General features: G+C 43.9%; 1 protein-coding gene across 1 annotated transcript in view; it reads right to left on the bottom strand.

Moving 5' to 3' along the window:
* CPPED1 (calcineurin like phosphoesterase domain containing 1) overlaps positions 1 to 18939 on the bottom strand; it is a 190744-nt gene that overhangs the window by 32658 nt on the left and 139147 nt on the right. The window contains exon 4 of the mRNA XM_057528886.1: positions 5705 to 5818. Within this exon, the coding sequence (XP_057384869.1) occupies positions 5705 to 5818 (114 nt within the window). The remainder of the gene's footprint in view (positions 1 to 5704; positions 5819 to 18939) is intronic.

Below are 18939 nucleotides of genomic sequence, written 5' to 3'. Positions count from 1 at the left end.
CATAAAAAGAAACGAAATTGAGTTATTTGTAGTGAAGTGGATGGACCTAGAGTCTGTCATACAGAGTGAAGTAAGTCAGGAAGAGAAAAACAAATACCATATGCTAACACATATATATGGAATCTAAAAAAAAAAAAAAAAGGTTCTGAAGAACCTAGGGACAGGACAGAAATAAAGACTCAGACATAGAGAATGGACTTGAGGACATGGGGAGGGGGAAGGGTAAGCTGGGACGAAGTGAGAGAGTGGCATGGACATATATACACTACCACATGTAAAATAGATAGCTAGTGGGAAGCAGCCGCATAGCACAGGGAGATCAGCTCGGTGCTTTGCGTCCACCTAGAGGGGTGAGTTAGGGAGGGTGGGAGGGAGACGCAAGAGGGAGGGGATATGGGGATATATGTATATGTATAGCTGATTCACTTTGTTATAAAGCAGAAACTAACACACCATTGTAAAGCAATTATATTCCAATAAAGATGTTAAAAAAAAAAAAAAGAGGTAAAGGGTCTAAATGTGATTTGTCTATTTCTATCCTAAGAGATTATGGAACAATAATGATGATAGCTATGATGATAATACCAACTAGAAAAAGCCAAAATGTATTGAGTGCTTTCAGTGTGCTAGGAATTGTGATTTATGAGGTGTCTACTGGGGCCACCATAACAAAGTACCTCAGACAGGGTGGCTTAAACAACAGAAATTTGTTCTCTCACAGTTCTGGAGGCTGGAAGTCCAAGGTCAAGGTGTCTGCAAGGTTGGTTTCTTCTGAGGCCTCTCTTCTTGCCTTGTAGACAGCCTCCTTCTCCCCATGTCCTCGTGTGGCCCTTCCTTTGTGTGCACACAGTTTTGGTGTCTCTTCCTCTTCTATTGGATGAGAGCTCCACCCTTATGACCTCATTTAACCTTAATTGCCTCCTTAAATGTCCCATCTCATATATTCTTTTCTTTCTTTTTTCTTTTTTTTTTTTTGGCCATGCCATGCAGCCTGTGGGATCTTAGTTGCCTGACCAGGGATGGAACCCGGGCCCCCTGCAGTGGAAACACAGAGTCCTAACCACTGGACCACCAGGGAAGTCCCTCCAAATACAGTCACATTGGCAGTTAGGGCTTCCATACATGAATGGGGGGTGGAGGTGGGGAGGGACACAACTCAACCCATAACACATGGATTATCTTAATGCTCACCACTATCCCACAGGTAGGTACTATTACTATCCATTTGACATTTCACAGCTATAGTAACTGAGGCTTCACATACACAGTGGGCAATCTGAGATTTAAACTATGCATTCTGAGTCTAGAGCCTATACTCTTGACCACTGGCGGTCCTGCCTTTCACAGGCCCTAGTGTGCACCTCCTATAAGCAGCCTGTCAAGAATACGTTTAGGAAGGTACCTGGGCAAGTCAATGATCAGCTAATTTGAGGACCAGGAGTTAAGAAACGCAGGCTCTGCCTTCACCAAGGGGTTGTGACGTGAGTAGCTACAGAACAGCCTTAGGTCACGTCATCTGCACATATGGGGTACTGATCCCTCCAATGCATGACTGTGGTAATCAAATCATATGACGTGTATCAGAGCACTCAATCAAAAGAGATATGCAAAAGATTCCATTGTTATTCTCAGTCTTAGTGTAAGAGTTCTTAGTGATGAAAAAGACCTTAAGAAATCATTTGTGTCTAAATAGAGCCATGCCCGAAGAGTCCCTTTTTATAGAAGAGGTGAAGAAGTTGAACCAATGACTCAACAGCATTGGAGGTAACAAGCGGAACTGACACATCAGACAATTCATTTGCCCCACAAAGCAGAAGAAAGGCCAGAAAGCAAAGGAGAAGATAATGATGATTAGGGAGGAGAAAAAAAGAAGAGTGACCTTTAAAACTGTTGGTTTTCCCAAGAAATTAAAACAGAAAGAATAAACAAAGACATAGTTGAGGAAATTATTTGGCCCTGAAGAACATTCTTAAGGTTTTTATTATGAGGAAATAAATTCTGAAAATATCCAGGGAGATAAAATAAAGGTTAACGCACAATAGGCAAGAAATTTTTCTGAAAAAAAAATCAGAATACAATAGAAAGAAATCTAAAGGATTTTGAGAGGAAGTGTCATGATGTAGCAATTTAATGCCCAACCAAGCTGTTGTTGGTTCTTAAAGCTGAGAAAAAGACATTATCAGAAGAATAAAAAGGCAATATTAAAGAAAAACTGAGTAATAATTGGTGGTGACTAAGCCATCCATATATTAAAACAATATAAAGCTGCAATAAATAGAGCAGTGTCACACTAGTTTAAGAATTAATCCTCCCATCAATGGAACTGAATCAATAACCTTAAAATGGACTCCAGTATAATTTTGTAAAAGTTAGAGACAATGCAAAGATTCATGCTATCTTTCTGCTACTTTTCAAAACTGTACTGGAAGTTGTAGTCTATGTAAGAGGAATAAGAAGAACTTTTAACATAGAAAGGGAGATACAAAGCTAATTATTTACAAAAGATATAATAGAAAATATTCCCTAGAAAATTCTAAGGGAACAAATTGACAAACCCTTTATAAGTAAGAGAGCAAACTGGTCAGATATTAGACAAACATAAAAACAAATAGAAGATTAAAAAAATGGAAAGCTAAAATCTAAAAAACAAAAAACAAAGTAGAAGATGCAATAGGAAATTTTTAAAAAATTGAATAATAACAAAACTTTAAACTTTAAGAAATAAGATCTTTATCGAGACAATGCTAGATCTTTACTGAAAAAGAGAATTCTATAAGTGGGGTGATATAGCATGCTCATGAATGAGAAGACACATAAAAATGTTAGTCAATTCTTCCCAAATTATTTTACAATTTTAATGCAGTCCCAAAGTCCCAATAAGACTTTTCATAGAATTTGACAAGCTTATTCTGAAATTCAAAAGAAGAGCCAAGAGAATTTGGGGGAGAAAAGACCAAAGAGAAGCTTCTCCTACCAGATATCAAAAATATATGTATTATAAAGCTATGTGATACAAGTTATTGTGATACACAAACCAATGAAGAGAATACAAACCCAAGTAGAAATGAAGGTTTAATATGTTAAAAGGAGGTATTTCACATGAGCAGAGAAAGACAGACACTTCAATAATCTGTGTTGAGACAATTGGCTGGGCATTTAGAAAAAATATAAGCTGGATCCCTATCTCATAAGACACATGAAAATAAATTTTAGTAAAAACCAAAGCTATTAAAATATTACAATAAAATATGAGGAAATGTTTGACTTTGGGGTTTTAAAGGCCTGTAGAGATAAGATGTTTTAAAAGCCATAAAAAACCGATAAATTTGACCCTACTAAAATGTTAAGCGTAACAAAATATAAACAAAGTGAAAAGGCAAGCAACATTGAAGATATCTGTAGCATCTGTAATAATAATTATTACCTAGAGAATATACATACATATATATATATATATATATATATATAAAATTTGGAGGGGAGAAAGCCCTTTTACACTGGTTCAAATACATCAAAAGGAAAAATTTGAGCAGTGGTTATGAATGACCAATTTGCAGAAGATGATGATCATATGAAAAGACATCCAACCTCATTAGCAATCAGAAAAATAAAAATTTAAAAAATGAAATAACCTATTAAATTGCCCCAAACTTAAATATGATAATTACTTTCATACATTGCTGGTGGTAAATCGCTATAACCCTTTGAGAATATTTTGGCAGTAAAATAAGTGCATACCCTAGGTAGGTTTAACTACCACCCCCTGGAAAAGCATTTGCCCATGTTAACAAGAAAGCCTGAACAAGTGTATCCATCACATCGTGTGTAACAGCAAAATCAGAAGACCATCCAAATGCCCAGCACTGGGTGAAAGAGTAGACAGACTCTGATGTATCTGTACCATAATACACTGTACAGCAGTTAGAAAGAAAGAAGTCTAAGTATACTGATACCATTCTGAGATATAAATGGTGAACAAAGCAAGTTGAAGAACAATACATACATCATATATGCATACTGTTGACACCAAACAAGAATAGATCCTAAGGGTATGGATATTAACACGTAGGAAAAGGTCTGGAAAGGCACACTCTAAACCAACGACAGAGATCACACCAGAGGAGGGAAAGGAGGGGAGACCTGGGATCATGGCTAGTGGTCCAAGATGACTTTAGTCTTTTAAGCCACCCTTTAAAACATCCAGGTTGTGATGAATGTAATTCTCTGAAAGGATCAAGAATACCTCACAAGTGGTCAATATGTTTAAAGTCTTGAAAAGGATCTTGAGAAATAGCTGCTTGAATCCTAAGAAAATAGGCAATGGATGTGAGTGGGGGACCAGGCTCAGGTGTGTGAGGTTGGGTCTACTTAACTCGAGGAAACAAATTTCAGGAGTAAAATGTTCTGCTTAAGTTCCTGGAGAATCACCCAATGACCTAAGAAAGTAGTATTTCTTCTGGTCCCCAGTGACTCAGCACAAATCCAGTTACAAAAATCAGAATTCCCGTATTCAAGTGCCAACTCCATCACTTCTAAACTGGCAATCTTTGGGCAAGTCTATGATTTCTATATGCATAGAATGGGGTAACGTGGCATGCCCCATCTACCTTCCTGGGTTATTTTGAATCTTACATGAGATAATACAAGCAAAAGTGTTATGAAAGGTGATAAAACTATAAAGACATAAAATATGACACCCCCCAAAAAAACCCCCAAATACAACAAGATAAAGTATGCACATACTGAGTAATTAAAAATATTTTTAAATAGCTGTTTTTCCTTCAGAATTTCTCATCAGTTCAATATCTCACACCATATTCTTTTAAAAAAGCTCAGATGAAATAATCAAATAGTAAAAATGAAACCATAAAAAAACCCAACAATATGGTTTTTGAACACACAGGAAATATTTGACCACGTAAAAACTTTAAATTCCTTTACATCAAATTATATAAGCAAAAAATAAACGGCAGACAACAAACTTCGAAAGCAATAGATACCACATTTACAATCGCCCACGATCCAATGAAAAACACAAATTCTCTAATAGCAAAATGGACATAAACAATTTCCAGAATTATAAGCTTATAAACCCAAGAGAACATCTCACCTCAGGAAAGAAAAATTGAAAACAAATGAGATACTATTTTTTGGCTACGAAATTGTTCAAAATTTAAAATACCATTAATACTTAATGTTGCCAAAAATAAAGTGGGATGGACCTTCTACAGAAGTGCTGTCCAAGGAAATATATGCAAACCATATACATAATTTAATACTTTCCAGGATCCAGGTTAAAAATAAAAATAGGTGAAATTAATTTTAATAATATATTTATTTAACCCAATATATTGAAAATGTTATCATTTTAACTTGCTATAATATTAACAAGATATTTACATTCTTTTTTGGAGGGGTACTAATTCTTTGATAGTATGAATTTTATACTTTCAGCATCTTAATCCAGATGCTAAATTTTTATTGGAAATATATTTTAAATTTTGTAACATTTTCGGTTGAAAAAGGAGATTCATGTACCCAAGTTGCTCCAAACATACTTAAAAATTTTTCCAGTAACTGAATGGAGTATCAGGTTTTAAAATTTATTCTAAATTAAAATTAAACCTCAGTTTCTCAGTCCCACTAGCCTGAAAGCCACATGTGCTGCTCTCTGACCAATATTCATGAATATTTCGAGACCTACCCTCCTCCTCGATGGATGGGTCCATCCGGATATCCTTTTCCATTCCTGCTGTTACTCTTCCCATGAGGCCCACAGCCCAGCCCATCACCGGCACACCTTGAGTTCTCTCAGGTTCTAAATGGTAAAGAACAATGCGAATAAGAATAAGAATAATAATAAAGCACAATGGGTTCTACCTGTTGAGCAGACCACGGTGTCAAATGCTTTCCATTCTTTATCAATAACCCATACCCGGGCTTCCCTGGTGGCGCAGTGGTTGAGAATCTGCCTGCTAATGCAGGGGACATGGGTTCGAGCCCTGGTCTGGGAAGATCCCACATACCACGGAGCAGCTGGGCCCGTGAGCCACAACTACTGAGCCTGCGCGTCTGGAGCCTGTGCCCCGCAACGGGAGGGGCCGCGATAGTGAAAGGCCCGCGCACCGCGATGAAGAGCGGTCCCTGCACCGCGATGAAGAGTGGCCCCCACTTGCCGTAACTAGAGAAAGCCCTCGCACGAACCGAAGACCCAACGCAGCCAAAAATAAAGAAATAAAGAAATAAAGTAGCTATAAAAAAAAAAAAAAATAACCCATACCCCTCCCGTTTACAGACAGGAAACTGAGGCTTAAGAAAGGAACATGTTAGGGTCAGGCTAGCAGTAAGTGGCAGAGCCACTCACTGCTGGAACCAGAGCTGATTGTCCCTAGCCCCTGTCCTCCCCTTCCCTACGCTGTTCTGTTCTGTTTGTGTGTTAAGGCTCCCTCCCCCACCCCCATGAATTCAACCACAGGGGCCCCCAACCCTCCTTGGGGGATCCGGGGCATTGGGATCCCATCCACGGTGTTGCTTCTTCTCAGAGTGTCATTAGGCCAAGTTGAAGGAACCACCATGTGAGATCTTTACTGGGTGGCAGGCCCTTTGCAATAGGAACCATCACTTCTCCCACTTTATAGAGAACAAGCGACTTGCCTAAGAGCAAACAGCTAGGAAGCGGGTGGGGGGGGGGTCTGAGATTTCATCGTCGAATCTGTGTTCCATGTGACTGGTGATGCAGGGTGTTTCCCCCCTGCCTCAGTCTCCACCTCTGAGTTTATATAACCCCGTCTCGGGATCTGTGGTCATAACTGAGTATTATAACCCATAACGTGTCAGGCAAAGGTATTCTTAATTATCGCTGTGTGTCTACATATGAGGAACCATTTCAAAGGTGTGTCAGGGGCGGATCACTGAGCACCTACTGTGCCCTTGCCCTGCACTAAGCATGCACATGCATCTTCACACCTAAGTCTCGTTAACAGCCCTATAGGCTGGGTGCCACCCACTGCATTTCACAGATTAGAAAACTAAAGCTACCAACACTGGGGTGCATCTAAGATCACAAAGCAAGTACGCAAATCGCAGAGTCAGGGTACAAAGCCCCATCCTGAAGCATGAGTTCACCTTTAAGGCTCATTCCTTCAGGCAAACATCACTTTTTGGCACCTACTATGGGTCTGGGTCTGGCTCTGACTAGGCAGACAGGATACAGGAATAGGACAGACACGATCCCCAGTTGCAGGAGCTCAGTCCCTAGTGGGTGGCTGTGCTGACAACATGTACCGACACCAGGTCTCCGTGCTGCCTCCCTCACCTGCCAGGTCCTGGCCCCACTGCAGCTGGGTGGGTGGGACCCTGTAATTGGGTCCAGCCTACAAGCTCTAAGTGGCAGTGAGGTGAGGCTGTCAGCTCCAGGTTGACCCACTTAGGAGTTGAGGCAGGACCCTCAGCTCTCCTCACAGGCCGAGTACTGAGCAGGTGGGGCCAGCCTGGCGCCTGAGTCACCACGTGGAGCACAGCTGAGTGTCTTCACATGAGAGCGAGGCCTCGGCGTGTGAAGCCAATAAGATGAAGTGCTTGCTTGTTACAGCAGCAGAGCTTAACACATCTGGATAAGCACAGTGAAACAGACATTCAGATAGTTCACAAATAATTAAAACTTACATAAGAAGGGCACAAGGAGAGATTTTTAACAAGGAGACTGATTTGGTCTTGCAGGGAAGACAAGGGTTGGGAATGGAAGGATGGAGCTGAGACTTGCAGGTAATAATGATGGCAGGTGACAGTCACTGAACATATGTGCCAGGCACTGTGCTGAGTCCTTAACAAACATCCAAGCAAAAGCCATTCCTGGGAAGTCTAAAGCCTGGGGGACTTGCAAGTCAGCCCTCTGAGTGTGGTTTCTCTCCCCTTTATCTGTCAGGCACTGAGCACCTATTATGTGCCAGGCAAAGCAAAGCCTCTGCTTTCACATCTCTCACATCCTGGAAGGTGTGAAGCGGGAAAACAAGCACGACATGTCAGGAGGTAATAAGTGCTACGAGGGAAGAGAACAAGGTAGGGGGCCCATAGTGACCCAGGCTAGTTGAGATGGAACATACTGCATATACCCTGAGAAAACCATAATTCAAAAAGAGTCATGTACCAAAATGTTCACTGCAGCTCTATTTACAATAGCCAGGACACGGAAGCAACCTAAGTGTCCATCGACAGATGAATGGATAAAGAAGATGTGGCACATATATACAATGGAATATTACTCAGCCATAAAAAGAAACGAAATTGAGTTATTTGTAGTGAGGTGGATGGAGCTAGAGTCTGTCATACAGAGTGAAGTAAGTCAGAAAGAGAAAAACAAATACCATATTCTAACACATATATATGGAATCTAAGGAAAAAAAAAAAGTCATGAAGAACCTAGGGGCAAGACGGGAATAAAGACACAGACCTACTAGAGAATGGACTTGAGGATATGGGGAGGGGGAAGGGTAAGCTGTGACAAAGTGAGAGAGTGGCATGGACATATATACACTACCAAACATAAAATAGATAGCTAGTGGGAAGCAGCCGCATAGCACAGGGAGATCAGCTTGGTGCTTTGTGACCACCTAGAGGGGTGGGATAGGGAGTGTGGGAGGGAGGGAGACGCAAGAGGGAAGAGATATGGGAACAAATGTATATGTATAACTGATTCATTTTGTTATAAAGCAGAAACTAACACACCATTGTAAAGCAATTATACTCCAATAAAGATGTTAAAAAAAAAAAAAAAAGAGATGGAACATACAGGAAAGCCTCTCTGCAGAGGTGACAATGGAGCTGAGGGTTGGAGGGGAACCGTGAGCCCTGGGCACGGGGACATCTGGAGAAGGACATTCTCAAGGGAACTGTAGGTACAAATGGGGTGCCTGGTGGGTTTGAGAACCAGCAAGGGGGCGATGGTGGCTGGAAGAGTGAAGGGGGGGGAAGATGAGGTCAGACACAGGGCTCTGGATGCTAGTCCAAGTGATACAGAAAGCTCTGGAGGGTTCTGAGCAGACGAGGAACACTGTGTACTTCATGCTTCAGGAGGATCTCTCTAGGCGCAGTGGTTCTCAACCAGGGGACATTTGGCCATTTCTGGAGACTTGTCACAAACAAGGGGTTGCTACCAGACTCTAGTGGGTCAAGGCAGGGATGCTAAATGTCCCCACTGCACAGGACACCCCGCCCCCCCAGCAAAGGATGATCCAGCCTCATATGTCAATAGAGTCAAGGTTGAGAAATCCTGCTGTCAGGGCTTGATAGCAAAGAGACCGTAGGGGGGAAGTGGACGCCAGGAACCCATTTAGGCTACTGAATAGTCCAGACAAGAAGCAGTGGTGATGGATGGACCTAGAGATTATCATACTAAATGAAGTCAGACAGAGAAAGACAGATACCATATGATATCATTTATATGTGAAATCTAAAAAAAACGATAAAAGTAAACTTATTTACGGAACAGAAATAGACTCACAGACGTAGAAAACAAACTTATGGTTACCAGAGGGGATAGTGGAGTGGGGTGTGGGGGAGGGAGATTAGACTGGGATTAACACATACACACTACTGTATGTAAAACAGGTAACCAACAAGGACCTGCTGGAGAGCACAGGGAACTCTACTCAGTATCTCGTAATAACCTATAACGGAAAAGAATCTGAAAAATATATGTGACTTAGTCACTTTGCTGTACACTTGAAACTAACACAACATTGTAAATTAACTATACCTCCATAATGATAATAAAAAAAGAAACAGTGGTGGTTTGGACCAGGGTGGCCGGAAGTTATCAGACTGGGGATGCACTTTGAAGGAACAGCTCTGGATGCTACTCATAGTTTACTGAAGCCATGGCACTAAAATATGAGACAAAGGGGGGATGTCCAGGGCAATGTCAATGTTTACCATCCGAGCAAGGAGAGAAAAGAGGCATTTACATGCCAACAGTGTAGTTGAGGACCTCCTATGAACCAGACACTGTTAGGTGCCAAGGACACAGGAAGAAGAAAACAAAATCACTGCCCTCCTTGGCACTTAGACTTGAAGGGGGAAGGAAACTGACAGCTAAGCCAACAAATTAATAAGTCATTTCGGATCACAAGAAGCCCTCTGAAGAAAATAAAAAAGGGTGATTCGACAGAGAGGGGGTTACTTGGTACAGGGTAGTCGGGAGTTTCTCCGAAAAGCTGACATCTGAACGACTAAAGATCTGGGGTGAAGGCACACCAGGCAGAGGGCACTGGATGTGCAGAGGCCCGGAGGTGGGATGTGCACGGCATGCTTGCAGAGCTGCAGGCAGACCAGCGCGGCTGGAGCAACAGGGTGCTGGACAGGCAGGTGGGGGCGCAAACTCGGAAGGTCCGCTGGCCACACAAGAGTTCAGATTTCATGTCCAGGGCAGTTGGCCGCCATTCGTGGCTTTAGGCAAAGAACAGCATCAGCTGACCTTTGGACATCTTCCAAGGATGTCTTCTTGGCTGCCACGGGGGAAGGGACCGTGGGGGCATCAGGGAAAGTGGGGAGACCCCCCAGGGAGGCTGTGCAGGTATCAGGAGAGGGGATTCCCTCTCAGGACCTGGGAGTCAGATGGGCTTGCATGATATAAAGAAGAAAATGCCGCCAGCTGGGCTGGGGCCTCCTCCGCGCCCTTGCTGGGGTCACGTGGGTGTGTTCAGGCAGTGACCCGGCCCCGCTACAAGGTGTCTCGCTCCAGGCGGGCTCACTGGGAGCAGTGGCTCAGAAGCCCATGGCCTGGGGGTTGGCCCCGCCCTGCCCACCAGACCCCGGTCAGTCCTGTGAGTTGCAACAGCCATGGCGCAGTGGTGGGGTATCCCCAGAGCTGTGATCAGGCAGACTCAGATTAGGATCCTGATTCCGCCAGCCACAAGCTCCAGCTCCCTCCCCTGTAATAATGGAAAGAGGACCTGCCTCAGGGAGCCAAGCGTATGCAAAGTACTCAGCCCAGAGCAAGTACCCAGGAAATTACAGTGATGACCATCTGTGTGGGTGCTGAGATACGGCCTTATGATTTATGTGTGCTGCCCACCCTCTTTCAGTTAAGAAACATGAGGCCAGCAGAAGAAGGGGGCAGACGGGAAAGACAGACGATGGGTCTGTGTCCCTAGAGCCAGGATGCCTGTGTTGGGACCTGACTGAGGGCTCTTACGCAGCTCATTTGAAATTGATGAACCTCAGTTTTCTCATCTGCAAAGTGGGAATAACACGGCAACTAGTCATACCTCATCTTACTGCACTTCATAGATATTACGTTTGTTTGCAGAGACAAATTGAAGATTAGTGGCAGCCCTGCATCTAGCAAGTCTATCGGTACCAATTTTAACAACAGCATTTGATCACTACGCGTCTGTGTCACATTTCGGTAATTCTCGCAATATTTCAAACTTTCATTGTTATTATTATTATCATTGTTATTTCATATTATTACTTGCCATGGTGACACCCGGTCAGTGATCTTTGATGTTACTATTGCAAAAAGATTACAGCTTACTGAAGGCTCAGGTGATGGTTAGCATTCTTTAACAAATAAAGTCCTTTTAAATTAAGGTATGCACACTGTCTTTCCGGACACACTGCTGCACACTTACTAGACTACAGTATAGTGTAAACATAACTTTTATATGTGCTGGGAAACCACAAAATTCGTGTGACTCACTTTATTGTGACATTCGCTTTATTGCAGTGGTCTGGAACCAAACCCGCAATATCTGAGGTCTGCCTATACTTCCAGGGTTGATGAGGGCCCTTCATGAGGGGATGCACAAAAGATGCTTAGCACTGCACCTGGCCATTAATGAAAAATTATGAGGATGAAAGGCAATGATGTTCTGTAGAGTCCTAACCCACACATTGGAATATACTGGAATATGCTACTTCCATTTCCAGAAGTACTGTTCTTATTCTTCTTATTCTGGACACTACGACAGTAGTTCTCTAAGGGCAAGCCCCAAACTGACAGCATCAGCATCACCTGGGAGGCAGGGCCGGCTTCACAGACGTGCAGCTTATGCAGTCACCGAGGCCCTACGCTCCGAAGGGCCCCCTGCTTGGTTTCATGTCCTGCTGCCACCATCTCGAGATTCTTAATTTAAACAAGGCACCCTGTGAACTGTGTAGCTGGGCCTGCCTGGAAGCTAGAGAGGCAAACTCTCGGTTCCCACTCCAGACCTACTGAGTCAAACCCTGGGCAGGGGCCCAGCCAGCTGTGTTTAATAAGCATGATGTGCCTCACCATCTGTGGTAAGCAAGCGACAAGGCGTCTTCCTGACCGTCTACGTAAGCCACTCAGAATTTCTCCACTGGGGCAAAACCACAGGCCAACCGGTGGGTTAAAGGGTCCTGTGCTTTCTGCTTCCAGCATCTGCCTTCCCTCTGCCGACATTGAGAGCTGTCCATCCAGAGGCAAACTTAACACGAAGCTAATGATGTTTCGGCTTCCCCCACTGGCAAGGGCCCCTTGCGAAACCCAGTAACTGATTTTACATCTATGATTCCGCAGTCTTTTCTTAAAGAGGCCCACCAAATCGTACAAGCTTCAGGCCGTGGAGCACCCAGACCTGCTGTGGTCTAGACAAGGCAGGTGGGATTATCTGAGCTGTGACATTTCAGTTGCTAAGTAACTAGGTGACACTGCTTCTCAGACGTCCTGTGCATTAGCATCACCTGGAGGGTTTGTTAAAATCCAGATGGCTGGGCCCCAGCCTCAGTTTGTCAGGAGGTCTGGGTGGGGCCTGAGAATGTGCATTTCTAACAATCTCCTGGGCGACGCTGCGACTGCTGATCTGGGGACCACACTTTGAGAATCAGCGTCTTTGAGGATTCTTCCCACCTCCACCTTGATTTCTGCCTCCGAGGGGCCAACCCTTGCTTGTCTACCCCCCTCCAGGAAACCCTCCCTGACCTCCCAGGCTGGGCTTGGGGCGCCTTCTTTGGGCAGCTCTAGCCCTTTTCTCTCAAGCTATCTTGTGATGGTCAGTTGCCACCACCAGACCATGAAAATCTGTCCTCTATCTGGATTCTCTGTGCCCACCTCCACGCCTGCAGATGAACAGGAAGGCCACTCTTGGACTTAAGATACCCACTTCCTGCCCAGGGCCCTGCTGCATCCCCAGCTAGGCTGCCGCAGGAAGCCTCAGGCTCCTCCTGGGAGGACCTCCCAGTCAAGGAGAGAGAGGGGAGCCAGGTGGAGACACAGGTGCTGCCGGAGCTAGGGACGTAGAAATCTGTGTCCCCCAGGCTGAGTTATTACCTGGGAGGTGGCAGCTGCTCCCAGCACAGCAATCTCCGCTGCTTCCTAATTAGGTCGCAGCCAGTGGAGGGGACGAAGGCACAGGGCTGCTGTCTTTTCCGCGCAGCCCTCCTCTCTCTCCAACAACAGGGCCCAGAGTGCGGAGCTCACGGTTTAAAAAGCCTTCATATCCAGCATGGGGCCTCCGGTCCCTCCTCCCTCTCCCAGCAATTCTGTCCCTGCCTGTCCCTGCAGTGTCACAGGTGCCAGGGGTTCTCCTCTGCTTGCCCGTCACCGGCACAGGCTAGCCTTTGTCCCCTCGGCCATCCCACCACACCCGCCTTCCCCTCTCCTCCCTACCCTCCAGCAGTGAGTTGCTTCCGGAAGTTGAGTGAAAGCTCAGAGGCCTGGCCCAAGGCCGGGTCCCCGGGGTCACAGACACACGTCTGAGGTCCACGGAGCTGCCCCAGCCCCACCCATGTCCCCCTGTGGATGGAGTGGGGGCTACTCACCTCTCTGTCTCCCAGGGACATCCTCCAGGGCCTGCGGGAGATCCGGAAGGCCCAGCCACAAGGGGCGGGGGTCACGTGGGCTTTAAGCAGAGCCGAGTAATATGGCCCACACCTGGCGAAGCCCCGGGCCGACCCTCGGGCCAACTCGTTGCTGGCCTCTCAGGCCCCAGGGCCCGATCTCCATCACCTGGGTCAGATTGACCCGAGGTGCTGGGCGAACGATTCCCGGCCGCGCCCCTGCCCCCACCCCAGACCCACCGAGTCTCGGCCGCTGCTGGTGGGGACTGGGGGCCCGCATTGTCACAAGCAACCCGACACACTCAGGGAACTCAGGACCACTGCTCTGAGATCTCCAGCATTAGGTGCATGTTTTCAGGCTCTTTACTACCAGGCCATCTGAGGGGCCTCGGCTGTGAGGGGGGGTTTTCTTCTTGCTTCAGGTTTTATTTATTTGCATTGTCTTAATGAGCAAAGGTAGGGAATAGCATCAGCTCTTACCAGGAGCCAGAGGCTTCACAGACAAGGAAGCAAAGCTTTATTATTACAAACCACCCCGTTTAAAAATAGTGGTTCCCTCTGTTTATTCAAGTCTTGCACGTCTTGCAAATTACATCAAATTATAAAAATAAAATGATAGTCACCTATAATCCCACTAGCTACAAATACCAACATCATTTTGATATATTTCCATCCAGTATTTTTCCTAATGCCTGTATTTTAACATAATGGAGAGTTTACCAAATAGCGTTTTTCTTAAAAAAAAAAAAAAGCTCGATCAAGGTATAATTAACATATAATAAACTGCACATATTTGATGTGTATAACTTACAATGTTTTCACAATTGTATACACTCATGGAGTCACCACCACAAGAAGATAATGAACAGATCCATCGCTCCCAATTTTTTAAATGGAGTTTTTATTTTGGAATTATTTTAGATGTACAGAAAAGTTGCTAAGATAGTATAGAGAGTTCCGGTATAGCCCAGACCCAGTTCCCCCTAATATTAATATCCTACATACCATGACACATTTATTAAAACCAAGAATTTAATATTGGTACATTGTTATTAACTCAACTACAGACTTTATCTGAATTTCACCAGCTTTTCCACTGACATCCTTTTTCTGTTCTAGGATCCAAGTTAGGATACCAAATTGCATTTAGTCAAATGTAGTTTGACACCTTAGCTTTCATTACTTAGCATTCGGTGGTGAAAATCTCTTCAAAAACTTGCTTTAAATGAGTGCCTCATATTTCTTGATATCAATTTACTATAGTGCTTGACTTTCCAATTTTGCTCTTATTAACAATGTTGCCATGAAAATCTCTGTACGCAAATCTTTGTTCACATCTTATATTGCTTCCTTGAGATATTTTCCCTTTTTTCCCCCCAGCTTTATTGAGATATAATTGACATACAACATGATTTTCCTTGAAATATAACTAGTAGGTCAAGGACTTCCCTGCTGGCACAGTGGTTAAGAATCAGCCTGCCAATGCAGGGGATACAGGTTCGAGCCCTGGTCTGGGAACATTCCACATGCCGCAGAGCAACTAAGCCCGTGCACCACAACTACTGAGCCTGCGCTCTAGAGCCCTCAAGCCGCAATTACTGAGCCCACGCGCCATAACTACTGAAGCCCGTGCGCTCTAGGGCCTGCGTGCTGCAACTACTGTGCCTGCATGCTGCAACTACTGAAGCCTGCGCCACCTAGAGCCCGTGCTCCGCAGCAAGAGAAGCCACCGCAATGAGGCCCGCGCACCGCAATGAAGAGTAGCCCCTGCTCACTGCAACTAGAGAAAGCCTGCGCGCAGCAATGAAGACCCAATGCAGCCAAAATAAATAAATAAATTTGTTAAAGAAAATAACTAGTAGGTCAAGTCCTTTGATATATACTTGCTTTTAATCCTTTCAACAATGATGTAAGATTTGGCAACCATCATAATACTTGTTTCAGTGGAGAATCGTCAGTGAAAGCTAAAATGAAAGAGTGAAAGTTTGATAAGGAAAAGGATAGTCATATGATCTCAGAATAACTCCCCACAGATTCCTGGTTGGTTACAAAGGCAGAAGTAGCCCACTCGACGGTGGAGAAAACCAGCAGGCACCACCTAAATTGGGCGATCAAAGTTAAGGACATCAGGATGAGACAAGCCACACCGTGAGTCTCCTCCGCTGACATGCAAAGAAAAACACAAGATCAGGTTGGGGCATTCCTGCCAAAGCTGCATTACCTGAATCTAAAGATGAGAAAACGTCAGGCAAACCCAAATCGAGGAACATTCTACACGATAATTGGCTTGTACTCTGCAAAATGTCAGGGTCCTGAAAAGCAAAGAAAGGCTGAGGAACATTCTAGATGAAAGGCGATTAAAGAGACATGACCACCAAATGCAATATATAATCCTGGGTTGGATCCTGAATGAGAAAATACAATTTAAAAATTTTTATGTAAAAGACAGTATTGGGAAAATTGATCCATGGATTAGATAATAGTACCACATCAATGTTAATTTCCTGACTTTGATAAATATTTTTTATGGTGGAAGATGCATGGACTTCCATCAATAAGGTATTCCAGAAAGACCCAATATTAGACTTTTTTTTTTAAGTGCGGAGGCATATTATGATGCTTTAGAATTCAAGCTACAGAAAAGATTTATTATCTCACCAAGGTGATGGTGAGATGCTTCCATAAAGTCTTGGAGTTTTCAACTTACATGAAAGTTGCACAATTATAACAAAGAAGTCCCATACGCCTCTCACCCAGAGACTTTATGCACGTTTTTATAATTGCCCCAATGATGTTCTTTACGGCAAACCCATCCAGTCCAGGATCAGGTATTATAACCAAGTTTCACACCCTTCTAGTCTTCTTCAATCTAGGATGAATCAGGAAGGAAGGAAAGAGTGGAGGGAGGGAGAAAAGGTGGGTACAGATTTTTAGAGCATCCTTTTATTTTCTGAACATCAAAGTTTCTGAGTTGGAAAATTTGGAAAACACAGCAAAGCACCGAGAAGAAACTAGCTCAGACTCACTCCACCCAGAGACAAGCATTGTTCACTCTTTGATGAACCCCATTTTTTGTTCTTTGATCATATTTGAGATTATAGTGGATATATAACATTTTAGGAATGTACAGCATCTCTTGGTGAGCTTGTAAAAAATACAGATTTTTTGCCCTGGCCCTATCCCAAGCCTACTGAGTCAGGACCTGCAGGGCTGGGGTCCTGATGTCTGTATTTTTAACTAGATCCCAGGGATGCTGATACAAACCCGAGTTTAAGAATCACTCTTGGCATTCTATATTTGCTATTTACTATTATGTCGTAAACATGTCCCTTCACTGTTAGGAGGTTTTTTCAATCACTTATATGAGCATGCATTATTTATATTATCCAAATGATATTTTAAAACAATCTTTTAAAGGCCAGCCAGCCAGCCTCATAATCCTGGTTAATAACTTGTGTTAGAGGATCTAGGTAGAGGTGGACACCTAGCAGGGGCTGAGGGAACGTTTGTGGAATCTCAGAGAGACAAGTTGGACCCACATATTAGGAAATAGAGTGAAGTGGATCCTGCCCTAGAGACTCTCACACATTTTGGGGAAAAAGTGAGCTGGTGACATTGCATTGGGTGGTGATATCTACTGAAATTAAAAATACACTTAGCCATTGACCCAGCATTTCCACGACTAGAAATTGGTTTCCTATGGATATTCTGGCATCAATCAAAGACGGATGATCTAAAGAGCTCATTGAAGCATCACTTGTAATAACGAATGATTGGGCACAACATAAATATCATCAGATGACCTGGAAATCAAGAAGTCATGGGGTGCTGGGCAGCCATGAAAAGAATGTAACAGTTCGTCATGTGGTGTTATTCGGAGATGTCCAAAATGCCTTATGAACTGGGAAAAATTGTGTGTATGTGGTTTTTTTTTTTTTTTTTTTTTTTTTTGGTTGCGCCAGGTCTTAGCTGCAGCGCTCGGGCTCCTGTGTATGTGTTTTTAAAAATTGGAGACAATAGCATTGAAACATTTGTGTATGCATAAGACATTTCTGGAAGGACACACAAGAAACTTAAAATAGCCATGGCTTGGGAGGAGGCGGCCTCAGAGGTCTGGCGTGAAAGGGGGATCTACTTTTTGTCGTGTATCTTCTTGTGCTGTTTGACAATTTTACCATGTGGCTGTATTATCTGCTTGATTTAAAAAAATTACAGGGAACTATATTCAATATCTTGTAATAACTTATAATGGAAATGAATCTGAAAAAGAATATATATATAACTGAGTCACTTTGCTGTACACCTGAAGCTAACACAACATTGTAAATCAACTACACTTCAATAAAAAAAAATAAAAATGATTAATACTTAAAAAAAATACTAGCAATAAAGGAATGAATGCACGAATGAATAAATGTTGATGAAACATTAGCTGGGGTTTGGAGCGTGTGCAGGTGCTGGTCCCAGCATGGAATTCCCAGGTGATCCTAATGGGTCTTGACACCTCCTCCTAATTAAAGTGGGTGAGCGAGGGGTGTCTGCTGGGTCGCGATGCATCTGTCACCAGCCCCCATTGCAGGGGGCGGTTTGCGGGATGAGCGGGTAGAAGGCAGAGCCCCTGCCCTGCCAACTCGGAAGCGCAGGTCCTATCCGGAAGTTTCCAGATCAGCTCCCAGATCACTCGGCTTCTTCCCGCCACCTCCGTGTAGCCCACTTGTCCTTTCAAACTCATGACTCCTCCTCCTGGTTTAGGAAGTTGCTCCCGTGCCTTGAAGCCCACCCCGTGTCCAGTCTAATGTGGTGGTCATGGGTATAAGCACAGAGGGCAGAGATAGCAGGGTTTAAGGCCTGCTTCCACCACTTACTGTATGACTTCGGGAAAGTGACCCAGCTTCTCTGAGCCTTCCTTTCCTCATCTGTAATATGGCATTAATACTAATATCTATCTGAGTTCCCTGGTGGTCTAGTGGTTACGATTCGGTGCTTTCACTGCCGTGGTCCGGGTTCAATCCCTGATCGGGGAACTGAGACCCTGCTAGCCACTAGGCGTGGCCAAAAAAAAGAAAAAAATTATAACATCTATCTGTCTTAAGGGGCTGTAAGTATTAAATGAGATAATCTCTAATAAGAGCTCACCAA

This window comes from Balaenoptera acutorostrata, chromosome 15, assembly GCF_949987535.1.
Source record: "Balaenoptera acutorostrata chromosome 15, mBalAcu1.1, whole genome shotgun sequence".
NCBI classification, from domain to species: Eukaryota; Metazoa; Chordata; class Mammalia; order Artiodactyla; family Balaenopteridae; genus Balaenoptera; species Balaenoptera acutorostrata.
Note: the sequence above shows the minus strand (reverse complement) of the source record. Positions and strands in the feature narration are given on the sequence as shown.